The 18,034-nt window shown below is 40.9% G+C and overlaps 3 protein-coding genes across 4 annotated transcripts; 1 reads left to right on the top strand and 2 right to left on the bottom strand.

Moving 5' to 3' along the window:
• Nucleotides 1-891: 891 nt before the first annotated feature.
• Nucleotides 892-3,204, bottom strand: tuba5 (tubulin alpha 5). Its single transcript, XM_067240775.1, has 4 exons — nt 2,946-3,204; nt 2,283-2,431; nt 1,476-2,156; nt 892-1,377 (listed from the first exon to the last, which is right to left on the bottom strand). Exons 1-4 carry the CDS (start codon nt 3,202-3,204, stop codon nt 1,081-1,083), a joined length of 1,386 nt encoding a protein of 461 aa, XP_067096876.1. The 3' UTR covers nt 892-1,080.
• A 1,390-nt stretch (nt 3,205-4,594) lies between these two features.
• Nucleotides 4,595-10,089, bottom strand: LOC136946377 (kelch-like protein 12). Of its 2 annotated transcripts, XM_067240685.1 has the most exons (12): nt 9,795-10,089; nt 9,327-9,556; nt 8,655-8,808; nt 8,229-8,446; nt 7,489-7,638; nt 7,007-7,121; nt 6,817-6,923; nt 6,434-6,629; nt 6,140-6,298; nt 5,935-6,033; nt 5,665-5,851; nt 4,595-5,574 (listed from the first exon to the last, which is right to left on the bottom strand). In XM_067240685.1, the coding sequence occupies exons 2-12, from the start codon at nt 9,507-9,509 to the stop codon at nt 5,448-5,450; spliced, it is 1,695 nt and encodes a 564-aa protein (XP_067096786.1). In that variant the 5' UTR covers nt 9,510-9,556; nt 9,795-10,089; the 3' UTR covers nt 4,595-5,447. The 2 variants fall into 2 exon arrangements, with proteins under 2 accessions (XP_067096786.1, XP_067096787.1); XM_067240686.1 differs by lacking the exons at nt 9,327-9,556; nt 9,795-10,089 and adding an exon at nt 8,993-9,046.
• A 745-nt stretch (nt 10,090-10,834) lies between these two features.
• ptpn1 (protein tyrosine phosphatase non-receptor type 1) lies at nt 10,835-17,080 on the top strand. The gene is made up of 9 exons (XM_067240550.1): nt 10,835-11,066; nt 11,717-11,807; nt 12,659-12,759; nt 12,909-13,007; nt 13,283-13,420; nt 13,792-14,001; nt 14,138-14,299; nt 14,474-14,643; nt 14,792-17,080. The coding sequence occupies exons 1-9, from the start codon at nt 11,010-11,012 to the stop codon at nt 15,087-15,089; spliced, it is 1,326 nt and encodes a 441-aa protein (XP_067096651.1). The 5' UTR covers nt 10,835-11,009; the 3' UTR covers nt 15,090-17,080.
• Nucleotides 17,081-18,034: the final 954 nt, after the last annotated feature.

Raw genomic sequence — 18,034 nt, 5'->3', positions numbered from 1 at the left:
CTATTGTGGGCAATAATTCTTTTCCCTAACACATTGTCTCTTTGTTAATTGATCTCATGATCGATAACACACGTTAAAAGATGGGAGACAAAACCTTGAACCAAATACTATTATATTGTTTCAGGATATTTCATGATATGATGATTTTGAGTTATCCATCAAAGTCAAAATAGTTTATTTTCGCAACAAATCGTACCATTGGAATGTTATGGTCCAAGTAAACGGGTACAAATCCATTAGACAGATTAAGACATTGTTTATATAGCCTACCCAACCAAATCCAATCTCAAGATACTTGTACATCTATCACTTATTCCCATTAATCCTATCAACATAATCTGCATCATTTCCAAATTTAACTTTCAACTATATGAATTATTATTGTCAATGTGTTCATATTAAGCGTCTTAATCATTTAATTTAAGTAACATTTTTGCTAGTTTCTACTCGCAATGTTTACTTGCGCGGATGGATACTTTCAGGTGACACCTTCGCTGCTACCGGGACTCATTCTTTAAATAGCTACTATTGAGAATTTGGGTGCACCCGTTCAGCAACTCTGATCCTTCCGATTGTAAGGCAGGCGATTAGAAAGCATTTTTGTTAAATGGTCCCGTTTTTATGGACACCTCCCTTGTCGTCATAGGAGTCTAAAAAGTGTTGATCGTTAGATTGGCTGTGTTTGATAGTTTTGTAATCATCTATCCTTACAAAACTGTAACACATGCCATATATACATCAAACAGTATACAGAAGCCCCCTGCATGGTACAAAAGGTAAACCCTATTTTAGACTTTAGATTTTGGAAGATCCATTTCTTATTGTTATACATAAGCAATAAAGACAATAATATCACAACTTTATTATGATGCTCAAACAAGCAATTGGCTAGTTTTAGGGTAAAGGTTTTTAAATAACCCCTTTTAGAGTCCTTTGATAAACGTTTTATGACTAAACTAATGGCAGATGCATACAAATTATTTTAATATTGTTACAGCTAAACTGAAGTAATACATAATAAGACAATAACAAAATCAATATTATTTCATGTTATCTGATGAAAGCTCCAGGCACTGTGATTCAGTATTCCTCGCACACTTCATCTTCAGAATCCCCACTCATTCTTCCCAGCTCCTCATAATCTTTCTCTAGACAAGCCAAGTCTTCTCTGGCCTCGGCAAACTCTCCTTCCTCCATGCCTTCACCCACATACCAGTGCACAAAGGCACGTTTAGCGTACATGAGGTCAAACTTGTGGTCCAAACGTGCCCAGGCCTCAGCAATAGCAGTGGTGTTGCTAAGCATGCACACAGCTCTCTGGACCTTTGCAAGGTCCCCTCCAGGAACCTCAGTTGGGGGCTGATTGTTAATGCCTACCTGTTGAGACAAAGTCAAAGATAATAGGTGGATTGATTGTGGGATGTGTAAGGCATACCATATTACATTGTATATAAACCACAAACTATGTTGACTACCTTAAATCCAGTAGGGCACCAGTCGACAAACTGGATTGATCGTTTGGTCTTAATATTGGCAATGGCAGTATTGACATCTTTTGGAACCACATCACCACGGTACAGCATACAACAAGCCATGTATTTGCCATGACGAGGGTCACACTTGACCATTTGATTGGTTGGCTCAAAGCAGGCACTGGTGATTTCAGCCACAGACAATTGCTCATGGTAGGCCTTCTCCGCAGAGATGATAGGTGAGTAAGTTACCAAAGGGAAATGAATACGGGGGAAAGGAACCAGATTGGTCTGGAACTCTGTTAGATCGACATTCAAGGCCCCATCAAAGCGAAGGGAGGCTGTGATAGAGGAAACTATCTGACCAATCAATCTGTTGAGGTTGGTGTAGGATGGACGTTCAATATCCATGTTACGACGACAGATGTCATAGATGGCCTCGTTATCCACCATGAAGGCACAGTCAGAGTGATCCAGGGTGGTGTGGGTGGTCAGGATGGAGTTGTAAGGCTCTACCACAGCTGTGGACACCTGGGGTGCAGGATAAATGGCAAACTCCAACTTTGATTTCTTGCCGTAGTCAAGAGACAAGCGTTCCATCAGTAGAGAGGTGAAGCCAGAGCCAGTCCCCCCTCCGAAGCTGTGGAAGATGAGGAACCCTTGGAGCCCTGTGCACTGGTCAGTCTGAGGACACATTATTTGAACATGTTAAAAGCTTACTCAACTACATTAACTTGTTCATCTTTAATCAATATTTGTACAATCAAGTCCTGTATAATGGAGTACTGTCATGTGAAACCATACACTCACCATTTTACGGACCCTCTCCAGTACACCATCAATTATCTCCTTCCCAACGGTGTAGTGCCCCCGAGCATAGTTATTGGCTGCGTCCTCCTTCCCAGAAATGAGCTGCTCAGGGTGGAAGAGCTGCCTGTACTTGCCTGTCCTTACTTCATCTAAGTTAACAAAGAGATAATGATTAAATGAATGGGCCATACATGCATGGACAACTGAGATAAACATACCCTAAACAGTGTTTCTGTTCGAACTATTTGTTTGGTTAAATAGTTAGAAGGGAAATCTTACTTCCATCAAAAAGCCTCACTCCTATTATGTTAAGTACATAATCATATTCATAAAGCAGTTTGATTTATACCCCTTTACTTCCCTTTTGTTAAGCTCTATATTCTACAACACCACTTACCATTGTCAACTGTTTACATCCACAAACACAGTGAAATGTACATGCTTTCTTATGACACTGTCACTGGATAATGTGTTAAAGGAGTCATCACCGCTACCTTGCTCCAGTCAGTACAGCTCCCAGCATGCATTGCCAATGTGTATTCCTGTGTGGCCCATGTGGATGGAAATGCACTCACAATATATACATGTAAGCACATATACAATAAAGCTTATTAGGGGAAAAACATAAAGAACCTGCAAAAAAAAACTCTACAGGTTGCTTACCAACCACAGTTGGCTCCAGGTCCACAAATATGGCTCTTGGAACATGGCGTCCTGAGTTTCCGGTGTTAAAAAAAGTGTTGAACGGATCTGAACGTGAATTCGGCTCTACCGGCACATCCTGAAATACACCATCAGGCCCTACACCATGCTCTAGGCAGAAAAGCTCCCAGCAAGCATTGCCTGTCTGTATGCCTGCTTGGCCCACATGGATAGATATGCATTCTCTCTGTAAGAAAAAAAATACATTGAATTGAAACATACATACTAATAGTGAAGAGAATAGAAGATAATTGTATACTTTTAAAAGGGCACATCCGAAATTTGGATTGGTAAGTAATCTCCAGTGTTATTCATGAGGAAACCCTTTCTCTTTGACTGATCTGCTGCAATTTATGGGGTTCAAACAAAGAAAATGTATGCAAGACATCTGCACTACTTAAAAAACAGGATGGTCCATAACAGCCCAAATTGTGGCTATCATGTTTCAGAAAGTGGTTAGTGTGCCTTGAGAATACACATGTTTCCACTTGTCCAAATAGTATGCTGTTATCTCTGCATACAAGTGATAATTCTTACACAGGCATTTTCTGCTGACATTTACCAAAAATCTGTAAGTTCCATACAAAGTATTTTATCAAAAAGGTTCATGATATGTTCTAAAGCTAGTCTTGAGAGAAGAATTTGCTACTGTTAGTGGATCACGAACTAAACTTCTCATTAAATGGACCACACTGGTCACATCATGCACTCAATACTTTTCATTATTTTGTGAATACACATGTTGTGACCCCATTTTAGAAATAGACCAGGGTCATGTTTAACAATAGAATTGCTTGGAGAATTTACGAATACATTCCACATTCTCACCCAAGGCTCGGCTCCAGATTCCTCAAATTCCAGTCATGCACAATTCAAATTCATTTTACACAAATTGGTGTCATAGAAACAGAGCTGCAAATCAATTATCTCCTAATGATCTATAGTATGATAGGCCTTAGAGATTAGATCAAACGAGTTTTTGTTTAATTATTATAAACAATTGTCGGTTAAATAAAGAGTCAAAGGACCAAAAGACTAGCTAAAACTATCATCCGGCATTTGATGCATAGGCAAATAAATACATTAGGACTCAAACTTATCGGCTCAACACTTACCATTGTCCTTGAAAGATCTGATAAAAGTTTAAAAATGAATGCGTTAAAAAACTTTCCAGCTTGAGCAATGTCGACTTTGACGAGCAACGTGTCCTCGCCAACACAGCAATGTCATCTGCCTAAAGTGAGTGCTAGGGTTGCTTTTATACAGTTCCCCTGTCGACCACAAGTCCTGCGCAATGAAGTATACTATACCTTGATGTGTCTTTTTCCAGATAATGCATAACGTGATATGAAATATATTTGATGCTGACCTGTAGACTTCAAATACCTGTACTTGACAGTAACCATGGTCGAGGAAAAAGGCTAGGTTAGGTACTGACAGCAGTAAACTAATACTGTACAGCAATACTGTACACTTCTTGCTGAATATGTATTAACTTGTCTTGTCCAACGAGGTAAATGTCATACCAATGTAAAAAAAGAAAAGAGATAATGATCGAATACAATCACTTAAAAACAAGGATAAAAATTTAAGTATGACAGACTAGATTATGTTTATTCACTTTCGAGTCGAAGAAAATGATCCGACGGTGAACTACCATATCTCGTCTACATACATGTCAGGCACGTGTACAAAGGAAACCATTGGGGATAAATGCATGCATAATACACATACACTACATTTTTTACTGTAGGCCTACTTGAAGACAGAACAATAATTATTGTACAGCATAGTCTACAATGCAAATGTGTAGTGCTTAAAATGTCTTGTATCTCTACATTGAAAACAATAAAGATGAAGAAAACATCTTCATTTGATTTGTTACTAAAATCTCTTCATACAGAATTACAAAAACTACAAAAGGACACTGACAATTTACTTATCTGGTAAATGCTTATTGATTATACAGTACTTGATGTCATGATAACAATCGTTTTAGTCCAAATGAGAGGCAACATGGATGTTATATTATATGGGGGCCACAGGGGCATAAGGCATATAGCAGCAGGAGTCACCTGTTAATTTCTGCTGTTGTTCCTTTCTTTCAAGAAGTATAAATGTATTGCACTTTAAAGACATCAAAATTATAATCTCACGGGTAACCACAGCAACATGTATCACCAAAGAGTCATGCAAGTGGTATTGGTTTCTTGGAGGCATCAACAAATAAGAGTCTTTTGCACATAGTTGTTCATCTCTGCTGCACACTCTTGGTAAGGGTGTACTCTTTCAAGTATGAAAGTCTGATGAAGCTGCAATTATGAGTTTTTGAGGCAGCCCATGTCACATTCTGACCTACAATGACCTTTTCCATTGCTCAGTGGTAGTGGGACATGAATAGCCACCTCAACAGTGGCACGTCATTTTCGTTTAACTCCTCTGTGATGCTGTTCATGATGAAAATTACTTTTCTCTGAGGACACAGACTCCAGCATCACATCGCTGAGTTGCCATGGACGTGACTACCTCCCAGGTGTCGATCACTGGGTCATAACACTCAATGCTGCTGAGGAGGGAGTTCCCGTCATATCTAAACAAGTAAAAGAGAGAAGTTGTGCCGGTGTTTTCTTTTTTATCACATCAAGGACTAATAGTTATAATGTTTGGCATGCATGCTTACCCAGCTATGGCATATAACCGTCCACGGAGAACAGTAGCCCCTACATAACACCGGGGAGTAGTCATACTGGCAACTGTTGTCCAATAATCTGTTCTTATGTTATATACCTCCACAGAGTCTAGATGAGCAGTTCCATCAAAGCCACCTACTACATAGATGTGGTCATTGAGCAAGGCTACTCCAGCACCTGCAACAAGACCAGATCTTCAGACTAGGTTCTAAGTTCTAACCAGATGCTACATTTCAGTAGCCATTCTCAGAAATACCGACCTGAGCGTTTAGTAGCCATGGGGGTGACATTGGTCCAGTGCCCTGTGTGTGGATCATATCGCTCAACTGAGTTAAGTATATTCAACCCGTCATATCCTCCTGTGAACAAAGAAAACTGATTTTTACAATGGAGAAAGTAAATGGGACCCTTAAAGCCAATTTCAAACTTATATACACTAAACTGATATAAAGCACCTTTACCGACCTAGGCAGTAAATCAATCCACTGGCCACCACCAGCCCGGCACCTTCCCTTGCTGTCTGCATGTCCCCAAGCATACTCCACTGGTCAATGTTTGGGTCGTAGCGCTCCATACTGGTGTGACGCCGGCTTCCATCGAAACCTCCGGCAACATAGATCATGTCTGTACAGCAACAAGGCACCCCCACACAAATTATAAAACTGTATTTAAAAATCGAATAAAAAGCTAAAGAAATGGCAAGACAATCATGGTAGACCCTTTAGAAGTACAAGCTGTCAGTCCGAAAAGGTCCCTCACCTCCGAGTGTGGTGGCGCCTGCTAGGCCACGGCGAACGTTCATGGTAGCAACTGTGTACCAGACACCGTCCTCATCAGCGGTGTAATCCAAGCACTCCACCGAACTGAGTCTCGAACGACCGTCATAGCCTCCAATTACATACACACGGTCGTTGAGGGACACAGTGGCTACGTAACGTCTTTTACGAGCAATGTTCTGTAATAATAAACCTTGGATTAGTTAACATTAGCCAAAGTACACAATCTGCCATTTGCACTTATAATACTGCACTTTATACACATTGTTTTACATTTTGTACAGTTAATGGTTGAGACTTCATCTACAGAACAGCCCTCAACATTAAGTGAGAAGTCTTACCACAAACCAAAACGATATTACTCACAGGTAGAAAGCTCCACTCCTGGGTTTTAGGGTCATACTTCTCCACAATATCTATAGGAGACTGTTGACTGCCAAATCCACCTATAACTAACAGAACCTCTTTGGCACCTAAATGGATTAACAGTAAGTTACCAAGTATATTGTTAAAAAGACAATGTAGCAGTGTCGCACTTACAATGAGAAGATTGTACCTAATCGTGCTTGGGTTCGTGGGCCTTGCATCTCGCTCCTAAGTTCTGGCCTTAGGTGGAACTTCTTTGCTTCATCTACTAGGTCTCGACACGGAAGACTGCATCGAATGAGTGGCTGGAACATGTAAAAACATATAACTACATTTTGGGCGACTCAATAGAGAGAAGTACTGTAGTTATAAAAGTTAATCCCTATGCTTGCCACTTGATGTATTATCTAGAAACACATCCATCATGAGGGAGTGGTGTTGATGAAAGTCAAGCAGGAAGAGCCTACAGTGTGTGGTCTGATGGCTGAGCGGTTCGAAAATTGGGCTACCAATTATAAGGTTGCCGGTTCGATTCTTGGCCGTGCAAATTACGTTGTGTCCTTGGGCAAGGCACTTCACCCCACTTGCCTCGGGGGAATGTCCCTGTACTTACTATACGTTGCTCTGGATAAGAGCGTCTGCTAAATGACTAAATGTAAATGTCTGCCTCACCTCAGAATCAATTACATCTGTAATGTAGCGGGGGGTCAGCAGAGGCATTCGCACAAACTCAAGCATGTCCGGAAGATACGGTTCTCTCTCTTTCCTGTTGTGTTTGACCCAATTCAAGACTGCCTCAAATACCGGTTCCTCAGAATCAACCTAGTAACAGAAACAGACAGAGCATTTAGCCAACTCAAAGGAATTCACAATTTATCAAAATGACTGACAACTGAGGACGCTATTCATTTTATTACTTTGAATGTTCTGAGGGGAAAGGTGTCTCGACTACAGTATGATTATCATGCATAGCTAGAATTTAAAAAACACAAAAATAACAGGCACGTTTTTGTTGAATGGCTTAGGGATCTATAAATCATCACATGATTATAACCATGTTTTCACAAAACAAGGTGTGTGGTTAGAGACAGGAATTTCCTATGCACAAAGGCATACTTCAATCAAGTTTCCTTTATCATAACTTTATAGTCACCCAAATCCACACAGCCCCCCCCCCCCCCCAGTATTAACTGAGATGAAAGCAGGCCTGCACTTGCATCTTTACTTCCCAAGTGTTGTGTTTTTAAGGATACTTTGAAACATTATGTCAACCAAACATGAATAGTTCATACATTTGTTACACACTTTATTGGACATTGCACAACATTTTATATGCAGACATTGTTCATCCGGCAGGTTAAAAAGGCAAACCTTTCCCCATACCCCTCCTCCCACATCCTTCTTAAGCCTACCTGGATTTCATCACATTTCACAAGCTTCTCGACCTCTGATTGACAGAGCAGCATGAACTCCTCGTGTTGAACGACCTCAGGAAAGTGCTTTTGGGAGAAAAGCTCAGCTGCCTGCATCAAGTCAAGGCAATTGTGTGTCTCGGCAAAGTCCCGAATACCCAGACAGTTTGAGGGGTCAAGCTGACTATCCAGAAATTCACAACATGCTCTTTTCACTCCTAAAGGAAACAAAGATACATCCACACATTTGTATGTGTACACAATGTATCATATATTGGGCTGTACAGAATCCATACCCATATCTATAGTGTTACGGTCAACTCAGACAATGATTGTCATGCCTATTGTCTGTGCCACTTCACAATTTTGGCACTAGTAGTTGGTTCTAACAGTGTGCAGGGCTGACCAGGAAATTCTCCCATTTACCTTTAAGCTGAAGCAAACAAGCAGCAGGAAGCAGTTCCTGTACGTTCTCCACTGTGACCAGAACTGTTTCAGTGTAGACAAAGTCCAGCAAGATCTCCATGGTTGATCCAGTCAGGCCTTGAATGTCCACAAAGGATTTCCCCTTCTCAGACAGCTGCAGAATCACAACAGAGACATATAAGGCTAAATAAAATTAAAATACAAACATTTATGAAAAGAAAACAAATTGAAAAAAATCGCAAACCTTGCTAAACTGTATTAAACAGGTATAACTGTTAAGCATATAAGTGTAGAACTAATGACTGTAGACAGTTTGGTCAGTAAAAAGATATGCTCACCTGATGATTCTTAGACAGGCACAAACATTAAGAAAGAAAGATAGGCTAGGTCAACTGGGCTGCATATCAATACAAATGATTTTCCTACAATGAGGTAAATGGCAAATACATCAAATTCTGAACTGCCTATTGTTGGGACTTACATAAATAATCCTGTAATTCCTTACCAGTCCCTGTTTGGCCATATGACTATGGCTGCATTTAGCATTTTGTTATCTATCATTGAGAAGTGTGTGTGGAGGGGGGTCCAAAATGGTATGCACCTTAATTATTGACTTCTCGAGGTTTTTGAATAGCCTATTGAATAGGCGCTGTTGAACACCGTTACACTGACCTCGCTTGTAAACATGGCACAAAAGTAGTCACTGCAGGCAGCCAGGACAATGCGATGAGCTGGAAAGTCTGTATTTTCCACCCTTAAAGTGATGTCGCAGAGTGTGTTGCTTTTTCGAAGTGCATTCATGGCATTTAGGATAGACTTGGCATGGGAGTTGGTCATGATATCTTTGGGAGCCATGACGAGTGCCTTAAAAGTATCAGAAGAACCCCTGTTGACTGCAGTTTCTGTTAAAAGCACAAAGAGACAGCTTTATTTGTATGATGTTGAAACATGACCGCCTGTGATCATTGTTATGCCAGCCGAACACAACGCTTTCATTGTACAGCTGGCTACATTGAGCACATGATACTAGTAGGAGTTCAGCGTTAAAAGAGTCACTACTAGTAGGCTAGCCACAGAATGGCAATTCAGAAAATGTCAACTGCTGCTAGTAATATTATTGACTTCATAACCAGTACTCACCACTTGGTCAGCTAAGACAGCTGGTTACAGAATAGTGCAGGCTGCTAGTTAGCTACTTGCTAGCTAACTGACACGGTACTGTAGTTTAGCCATATGTGGACAGGCAAGGAAGATACATGACAGCTGTACGACAAGCCCCTCTCGAATTCTTACTGGAAAACGTATTAAGGTTGGCGATAAGGAGACGATACGTTCATCTACCGCGAGCTTTATATGATGACCAAATGCATAACTATAGCTAGCTAGCTAGCCTGACTATTAGCTACGCTAGCTAGCATCAGCAGGAAACGTTTAAAAACACAACAAACCAGCTAATTTACCTAGCGAGCAAGTTACGTCACTTTACGTGCGCGCACTTAATTGACGCCAACAAGCACCAAAGCAGGACATGTAGATAATATGAGAAAATTATATCTAGGAATCAACCAGCACAACAATTGGTCTTAAGGCACACGTTTATTTACTGTAAACTATCATTTAATTTAATACTAATAATAAGTCAGCTCTGGGTGAACTCGGTTTATGTTTCCGGACTCGCCGGCGAAATACATGTCTGTAATTTTACTGACATTATTTTTGAGTACCAGACCGTCCATATTGCAATGTGTAACATTGGCTAATGCTCATAGTATATTGTGGAGATGGGAATAGTGCCTGGTGGGTTTCCTGATTCTTCCTGATTCACAAAAACATTTTAAATTGGGATGTTGTAGGGCCAGTCAGTAAACAATAACCTTCAGTGTAGCCTATTTGTACATCTTTGAACATTAGGATCTAGATGGTGACGTTCACAGTGGTGAGTAGCCTACACTACAGAGCGCCCATTATTAACGTTTTTCTAATAATCCGGGTAAAATGTACAATTACATGAGTGGTTAATGCTGCAATACCGAAGAACTGCAACGAGTAAAAAATGAATAAAAAGAAGTATGTAAGAATGGAGCAGCCAATGTCAAAAAATGAGGGCGGGGATTAGAGCCACCCAAGGACAGTTGTGCTTAGGTGGGGGAGGAGCATACGGCGTGTTTCCGGTTAGACGAGGCCAAGCGACAACATTACTAGAAATCTATGAAGCTACAGTACCGAAAAATAAAAAATAGCGCCGAATCCGCCCATAGAGTTGTCTGGTTTCCAAGACACAGTTTGTGTCAAATTTCCTAAAGCTTAACGTTGATTTCATTGATCGTCGGAAGAACGGGTGGCAGCAGCACAGCAATGGAAGCTGAGTTTCGGGAGATCGATGAACCAGGGAGTTGGAACGCCATTTACCAGGTAGCGAGTAAAAAGGTTTTTCTTGGTAAAGGAAGGTGGACTTTTTATAAGTTGTGTGTGTCTTTTTGGTTAATCACAAAACTTCTATACATTTTAAACATAAACGTATTATTATTCCCTTAATTACTTCTCATCTACATTATTGTTGGGACAATAGATAACATGCCCTAGCTGTCAAGTTCCGATTTTAGCTTAGGTGATAACATCATCCTCCACGCAGCTATGCGATGATGTCTGCCGGTGCCTCCTATAGCTGTCCTAATGTAGCCTAAAGCTAAATAGGTTGTTTGCGTTCATTGTAGCATTGTGCTGTGACTTCCTTTGGTGTTACTGTATTGTAGTATGTATTGTCACATTTAATTCATTTATCATTTCCTCCATTTTACATATTGCATACCATTTATGACCATACAACTTTAAATCCCATTGATTAGGAAGAACGGAAGGAAAATGTATGCAGGAATATTTTAATAAACCACTTCTGAGTTCAGTTCAACAAACAGTTATTGTGTGTATAGCGATTTGTTTAGCAATATTGCCAGATATGTCACCGGATTTGCTGTTTAATGAAAGCAGTGAAAGATCCATCAGATGGTAATACTTTGTGCGCAAAACATTTATAATATAAATAATTGTTTTCATCTCCATAGGAAATACGTCAGCAATCAAGTGAACTGCCATGCAAACTTGCCAAATTACCTGAAAACAAAACTCGGAATCGCTACAGAGATGTCAGCCCATGTAAGTTGTGTACTCTGGTACATTATATCATCAATTTGTTTAAGACAACCTGTGATGAGTGTCACCTAGTCTCTGTGATATACTGTAGTCTACTTGATACAGCCCAAACTTTGTCATCTGTTTCTTACAATGTAGAATGTAGAATGTCGTAAAATATTTGTGGTATCCCTTAGTGAATTAATCAAATGTTATTTGATCATCTATCTTAGAGCCCTTTTTACAAGCAATGTCATGGAGGGCTTCACATACACCCAAATGAAGATAGCTACATTTTCGCTACTTAAAGCCAGTTCTGATTATGATTCTAGTCATAGGTTATTCTTGTTAAGTGCTTTCCTTCAAATTATGATTTCTCGAAATTACATTAATAAATCAAAATGGTCTTCACTGTTGTATTCAAAAAGTGATGTTAACGAAAAATGTCTAAATGTTTCCTCTTTTCACAAGAATGCGAAAAGTGAACCTAAAGCAAACACTTTATGCAGGCCGGTCACAAGTCACTATGGGTGGTATTGATGTGTAGCTTGGGTTTCTGAGTTGGAAGTAATACAACCAGTACTAAATTGATACATTGTGAATAGTTTCACTTCTTTGCAGGTATCACTGTCTCTTTTTTTTTATTATGTAAAATAGTCTTTCATGTTCAATGGTGTGGATCAGAAAACCGGATCAGGAACAAATACTTCTGTGTTTCAACCAAAGACAGACCTGTCATGTCGTGTGCAGCTGTGCTGCTCTCACGTCCTCTGGTCTGTGACAGACTACATTTAATCTGGAGTCCCAAGGGGATATGAGGAATGACAAAGCCATGAATACATTTTCTTATTCTAAAGTGATTTATTTCTCTGTAGTTGATCACAGCAGAATCCGCCTGCAACTGGGTATGAATGACTACATAAATGCAAGCCTGATATCTGTAGAGGAGGCACAGAGAAGCTACATTCTCACTCAGGTTGGTTCTGGGACTGAGGGGGAGTTTTGAGAACACATTTGTTTGTCCCTTAAAGAGGAATACATGTTATGGAATTTGAGCTAGAAATCATATCTTGATTTATTTATTTCATGTTGTTTCATAGATTCACATTTATCTTCTCCCTTCAGGGACCCCTTCCAAACACTTGTGGTCACTTCTGGGAAATGGTGTGGGAGCAGAGAACCCGAGGTGTGGTGATGTTGAACCGTGTCATAGAAAAAGGATCGGTAAGTCAGCCCCCCATTAAATATGGTATGTGGCTTACTGTACACACCTTGTCACTATCAGACCTGCTGTGTTTGCTGTGAGAAAGTTGCACAATACCATGTGCATGTCAGGACTTTTGCTGCTTGTATCATAACATGCATAGTAATATATCTGGTTAAAGGTCTGCTTAGCTACTGCTTGTACATCTACCATGAATAAGAGTCTGGTCAATAAGGGTGAACTGATCTTCAAGTGTGTAGAGAAAATTGTAATTTTCAAACTCAATGTTTCATAGGTGAAGTGTGCACAGTATTGGCCGCCTAGAGAGGAGAAGGAGGCTATTTTTGATGACACAAATTTCAAGCTAACACTGGTTTCAGAGGACATAAAATCCTACTACACTGTTCGTCAGCTGGAGCTGGAAAATATGTTGGTAAGATATCTGTTTTCTAGTTGTGCCCTGCCCTCTGGGTTTTAGGGTTCTTAACCCTTGTGCTGCCTTCGGGTCACATGACCCAAAGGTTCATAACGAACCATCGTTGTGTTAACCCAATTTTACCCAATACAAAAACAAATAAAAATAATTCTCTTTTAATCTTTGCAATGTGGGGGGTCTGAGACAGCCCAACGGTTAAAAGTAAATGCTTCACTTTGTTTTTGTATGCGGTAAAGTTGTTGCAATACGACGGTGGGTCACAATGACTGATGGGTCAGAATGACCCGAAGATAACACAAGGGTTAAAGTGTTTTTTGGGCATTCATGTCAGACAATGTCAATGTAAATTTGCTCTTTTACCTTTACAGACTCAGGAAACTAGAGAGATTTTACATTTTCACTACACCACCTGGCCTGACTTTGGAGTACCCGAGTCTCCTGCCTCCTTCCTCAACTTCCTGTTCAAAGTGCGGGAGTCTGGATGTCTCAACTCTGACCAGGGGCCCGTGGTGGTGCACTGCAGTGCTGGGATTGGCCGCTCCGGAACCTTCTGCTTGGTAGACACCTGCCTCTTACTGGTCAGTACAGCACAGCACAGCAGTTTCTACTGAACTTGTCCTGTTGGGGGGAGTATAATTGTTTACCTGATGCTTTACAAGATGATTTAATCAAGTCAATGAGTTAATTGTAACTTTTATTTTCAACTCAACCCAGATGTCCATTCGCAAGGACCCATCAACTGTGCGCATTCGTGAAATACTGCTGGAGATGCGGCGTTATCGGATGGGTCTGATTCAGACAGCGGACCAACTCCGCTTTTCCTACCTCGCTGTTATTGAAGGTGCCAAGTGCATCATGGGAGACACATCTTTGCAGGTAACTCAGATTGTTTTACAAGGAACATCTTGCAGATACTCAGATACTATTCATAAGATTTGGCAAGCAAATTTTATGAATAGAGCTCCATTTTTATTGAAGAAGGAAGGCCCTAGATATTTTCTTCGTAAAGCCTTTAAATGTCCATACCATTCACAATATGTTTACGTTTAGGAGTCGTGGAAAGAGCTGTCAAATGAGGAGGATTTCCCACCTGAGCTCACACCACCTCCACCACCTCCTCCTCAAAGAGACTCTCAAAACGGCACACCTGAGCGCCTCTCCTTCTTTCCTCCGACTGACGTTCAATTGATTGTTGCACAGAATGATGTTCACACTCGCAGGTAACCATGTTTGAATGTGGAAAATCTGTTACAGACCAAACCTGAAACAAGTTTTCAGGCAAAAAACATCTGAACTGCATAACCAATCTATTTTATGTCGTAAATCCTCCAATCCACTAATTAATCTTGTGAATGCACCTGTCTGCAGTGCCCCACCAGAGCCAGAGGTCCGGAGGAGGACTGGTGTTGATATTGCTGCCCCTCAGCCCCCCACTGACCCCTTCGACCAGCCTGATGGACTGGTGGGAAGTAAAGAAGAAGCCTCCAAAGCTCCACCCAAACCTCAGCGGCAGTATGAGATAGAAAGGCAGAAGTTGACCCAGGCTGCAGAGCAAGCAGGCGACAGCTCTCCAAAGGGGACTTGGACCCCTCTGTTGGCCAATGTTTGCCTGTGCACGGCATTGGCCCTGGGTGCTTATGTCTGTTATCGAGCCTGTTTCCACTGATGTCTTTCCTTCCTCCCTCTCTTGTACCTCCCTTTCTATTCACTGTTTTCGCAGGGTGAATCAGCCTGTCCAGCTGGTCCCATTTGCCTATGGGCTTACTCTGCTGGCAGGTGGTTTGTTTAGACTTCAGCAGATTCAGGCTCAATTGTTTTATTTACAAAATCAGTGTAGGTGGTGTGTTGGAGTCAGAGTAAGGGGTACCCCTTCCCTTTTCACCCACCGTAACACATCCTCAAACTGTCAGTTTGTATGCTCAGGGCCTACATTTTCAGGTGTCACACCCCAAAATACACATGTTGATTTGAAAAAGAAAGAAAATTGAGTCAGTAAATGTTTTTTCTTTATCACAGGCAGTAAAGGAAGGTGTGTGAGTCTGATCCTGTGTTCTGTGAACCACAGTCCACCATACACACATGCCACCTCCATTTATGTACCAAACAACACCCATTTGTGTTCTTCCATTTCAGCCCTTGCTAGTATGTCCATAGGCTTTTCACATAATTACCCCCCTGGACATTAGATATTTTTTTCCTCTTAAGACTTACAGAACTTAATTTGTGGCCATCCTGGTGGTAGACGTAAGTTGTGGAAAACAACCACACTTCAGAAGCTTAATTGGTCTCCTGAAGATGGGGCAGTATTATACCCAGGAGTAAGCTGAAGCTGGTTGGAGGGAGTAAATGGGAGGTTGTCTCCCCTCCACAAGATGAGCATTGCATGCAGTGGGCCATTGTTGGGCCTTAGGCTCCCCACCGCCACCCCTAGTAGGGCATTTGGGCTTGATCTACATGAGGCACTCTTGGTGTGTGTAAGGATGTGCGTGCATTTGAGTGTATGGTAAAACTGATTGTCTGGTCAGAATATATTTGAGCTTTTTACTGATGCTTGATTTGTACTGCTTCTAAGTAGGCAATATTCAAGCTTATAATTAAGTCAAATGTGAAATGTATTCTAAATCTCTTCCTAGTAATTCCCCCTCTCCCCACACATTTTTGTTCCAAACTTGACATTTACACAGGAGAGTTTACTTTGAGATGAGCTGTGAATGGAAGGTGTGCATTCACTGAATGTCATGGGCTATTATGTTTGAGACCCAACATTCAGACTTTGTGTTTCACAATCGGCTCCAGCCACTGCTATTTCACAAATCAGTTACGTCAGTTGTAAAGGAGTCTTCCATTGACTCTTGAAGTTGTCAAACCTACAAGATTACGTGATGATGTTCATGGTGCACAACTGTTTTGCTCTAACATGAAAAGTGCTGCGACTTTTCTTGCTCAGAGAAAGTGAATGTGTAAGCCTGAGGGGAATGCAGCAGATGAGTGTTGTGTAGTTGTTATCAAATGGAAGGCTGCATTTACGCACAAAAATGCCAGCTTAGCCAACAAGGACACAAAGTACTCTTCTTTTGCCAGCAATACAAATACTTATCAGTATGATACCCCTTTAAATTCGCACTTGATGAATGCTGAATCCATCCTGCCTGTTGGAACAGAGGGATGGGGATCTCAACCAAAAAGTCAAACACCAGCGCAGGGATTTAAACACTGTAGGAATGGTCCATCATAAATGTTATGGAATGGGCCTGAGCTGGCTATGTTATTTTGTATGATTGCTTTTTCACTTAGACATCCTGCAGTGGTGAATGAATAAACAGGTTTGTCATGAAATGAGATTAGTTAAGCTGCTAGCAGCATTCAGTTTACCTTAGTGGCTCATAGAAACTGCTTTTTGAGTCCAATGGCTGTACCTTTATTTAGAATGTATGAGGTCCAACCCATGGACACCCTCTTGATGTTTTCAAATCAGGTTTCAATGTATGCTGATTTATTTTTTGTGTGTCAGTGAGTGATAAAGTCACCGTGCCTGGGAACCATGTGTCTACCCAGGCACTTCTGTTTTTCTGTACTCATGCTCAGCTCAACAACCATTTGTCTTTTTTATTTACATCCATCAATGTACTCCTTTTTTTAATAAAATTGTACTGCTGATTTGTTTTGGTTTTTAGAACTGATACAAAGTATACAACTTCATATTCAGTCTGAATTCTGAACAATATATGGGGTAATAAAATTATCTCATTTATTGGTGGTCTATGTTTCTGATTCTCATAAAGAAGAATCCTTTACTCATCCCACACAGGCACTCGCGTGCAGAGAGTGGCAGAACAAGCCTGCCCAGGTGTCCACTGGAAAAATTGGTCTTTGCTTTTGTCCTATCCTGTGTCCCTCCTCCAAGGGCAGCTAGGAGCAGTGGTCAGCCACATCAGTGTTGACCAGGGGCCAAGTGATTTCCCTTATCCTGGCCGGGGACATTTATGGCCCATTTCTTTGCTAGGGTCATATGCAGGAGAGTGACTATTTGCATTTCATATGTTATGACTTTACAGATGAACAGAAATGACTTCAGGACGAATATAACATTTTTAAGAATTTCAGTTAAATTGTATTTGTCCTTGACAAATACACCACAAGAGGGCTCTATTTGACTTGCTATCACAGCCTAGCCTGGTTCAGGTTAATAGCACCTGGTTCACAATTCCTGTCTTCTAAACCACAAACTATCCTTTTTATATATATAACCACGTTACTCGTGCTTTTATTTTTTGGATGTTCCATGTGCTAGCATTTTTGTTTTTTTTTCATCCACTTAAGGACATATATCTCAGCTGGAACAGGAGAGATTCAGGTCAATGTTTTAGAGGGGTAGTGTGGAAGGCCTATAGTGTGTCTCTTCATTGACAATAAAAGTCATTTGTCGGTCATAAGTGCTGCATGAAATCAGGCATGTGTGATTGTATAGTATCAGACCAGCAAGTGTAAAATTGGTAAACCACAATGTTGGTACAAGCCATTTGGCAACATTCCGGATTTCCTGTTTGGGAAACTGTTTTGGAGAGAGGGGGAAGTAGGCACTGGTACATGCTGCACAGGAATGCAACTAGA

The sequence above is a fragment of the Osmerus mordax genome, chromosome 7 (assembly GCF_038355195.1).
Source record: "Osmerus mordax isolate fOsmMor3 chromosome 7, fOsmMor3.pri, whole genome shotgun sequence".
Classification (NCBI taxonomy): domain Eukaryota; kingdom Metazoa; phylum Chordata; class Actinopteri; order Osmeriformes; family Osmeridae; genus Osmerus; species Osmerus mordax.
The sequence above is the reverse complement of the archived record's forward strand: the minus strand, read 5'-3'. Positions and strand labels throughout refer to the sequence as shown.

What these genes read in the sequence shown, in the direction of transcription:
- tuba5 (XM_067240775.1), bottom strand. Translation starts at nt 3,204, where the DNA reads ATGTTTCAATTCAATGTATTTTTTTTCTTACAGAGAGAATGCATATCT. An exon ending in CCTGGAGCCAACTGTGGTTG is followed by an intron (nt 2,432 to 2,945) that starts GTAAGCAACCTG and finishes TTGTTAACTTAG; the next exon opens with ATGAAGTAAGGACAGGCAAG. An exon ending in GGTGCCCTACTGGATTTAAG is followed by an intron (nt 1,378 to 1,475) that starts GTAGTCAACATA and finishes TTGTCTCAACAG; the next exon opens with GTAGGCATTAACAATCAGCC.
- LOC136946377 (XM_067240685.1), bottom strand. Translation starts at nt 9,509, where the DNA reads ATGGCTCCCAAAGATATCATGACCAACTCCCATGCCAAGTCTATCCTA. An exon ending in GTGCCATGTTTACAAGCGAG is followed by an intron (nt 8,809 to 9,326) that starts GTCAGTGTAACG and finishes GTGATTCTGCAG; the next exon opens with CTGTCTGAGAAGGGGAAATC. An exon ending in TGAAATGTGATGAAATCCAG is followed by an intron (nt 7,639 to 8,228) that starts GTAGGCTTAAGA and finishes TTCTGTTACTAG; the next exon opens with GTTGATTCTGAGGAACCGGT.
- ptpn1 (XM_067240550.1), top strand. Translation starts at nt 11,010, where the DNA reads ATGGAAGCTGAGTTTCGGGAGATCGATGAACCAGGGAGTTGGAACGCC. An exon ending in GTTGGAACGCCATTTACCAG is followed by an intron (nt 11,067 to 11,716) that starts GTAGCGAGTAAA and finishes TCATCTCCATAG; the next exon opens with GAAATACGTCAGCAATCAAG. An exon ending in GAAGCTACATTCTCACTCAG is followed by an intron (nt 12,760 to 12,908) that starts GTTGGTTCTGGG and finishes TTCTCCCTTCAG; the next exon opens with GGACCCCTTCCAAACACTTG.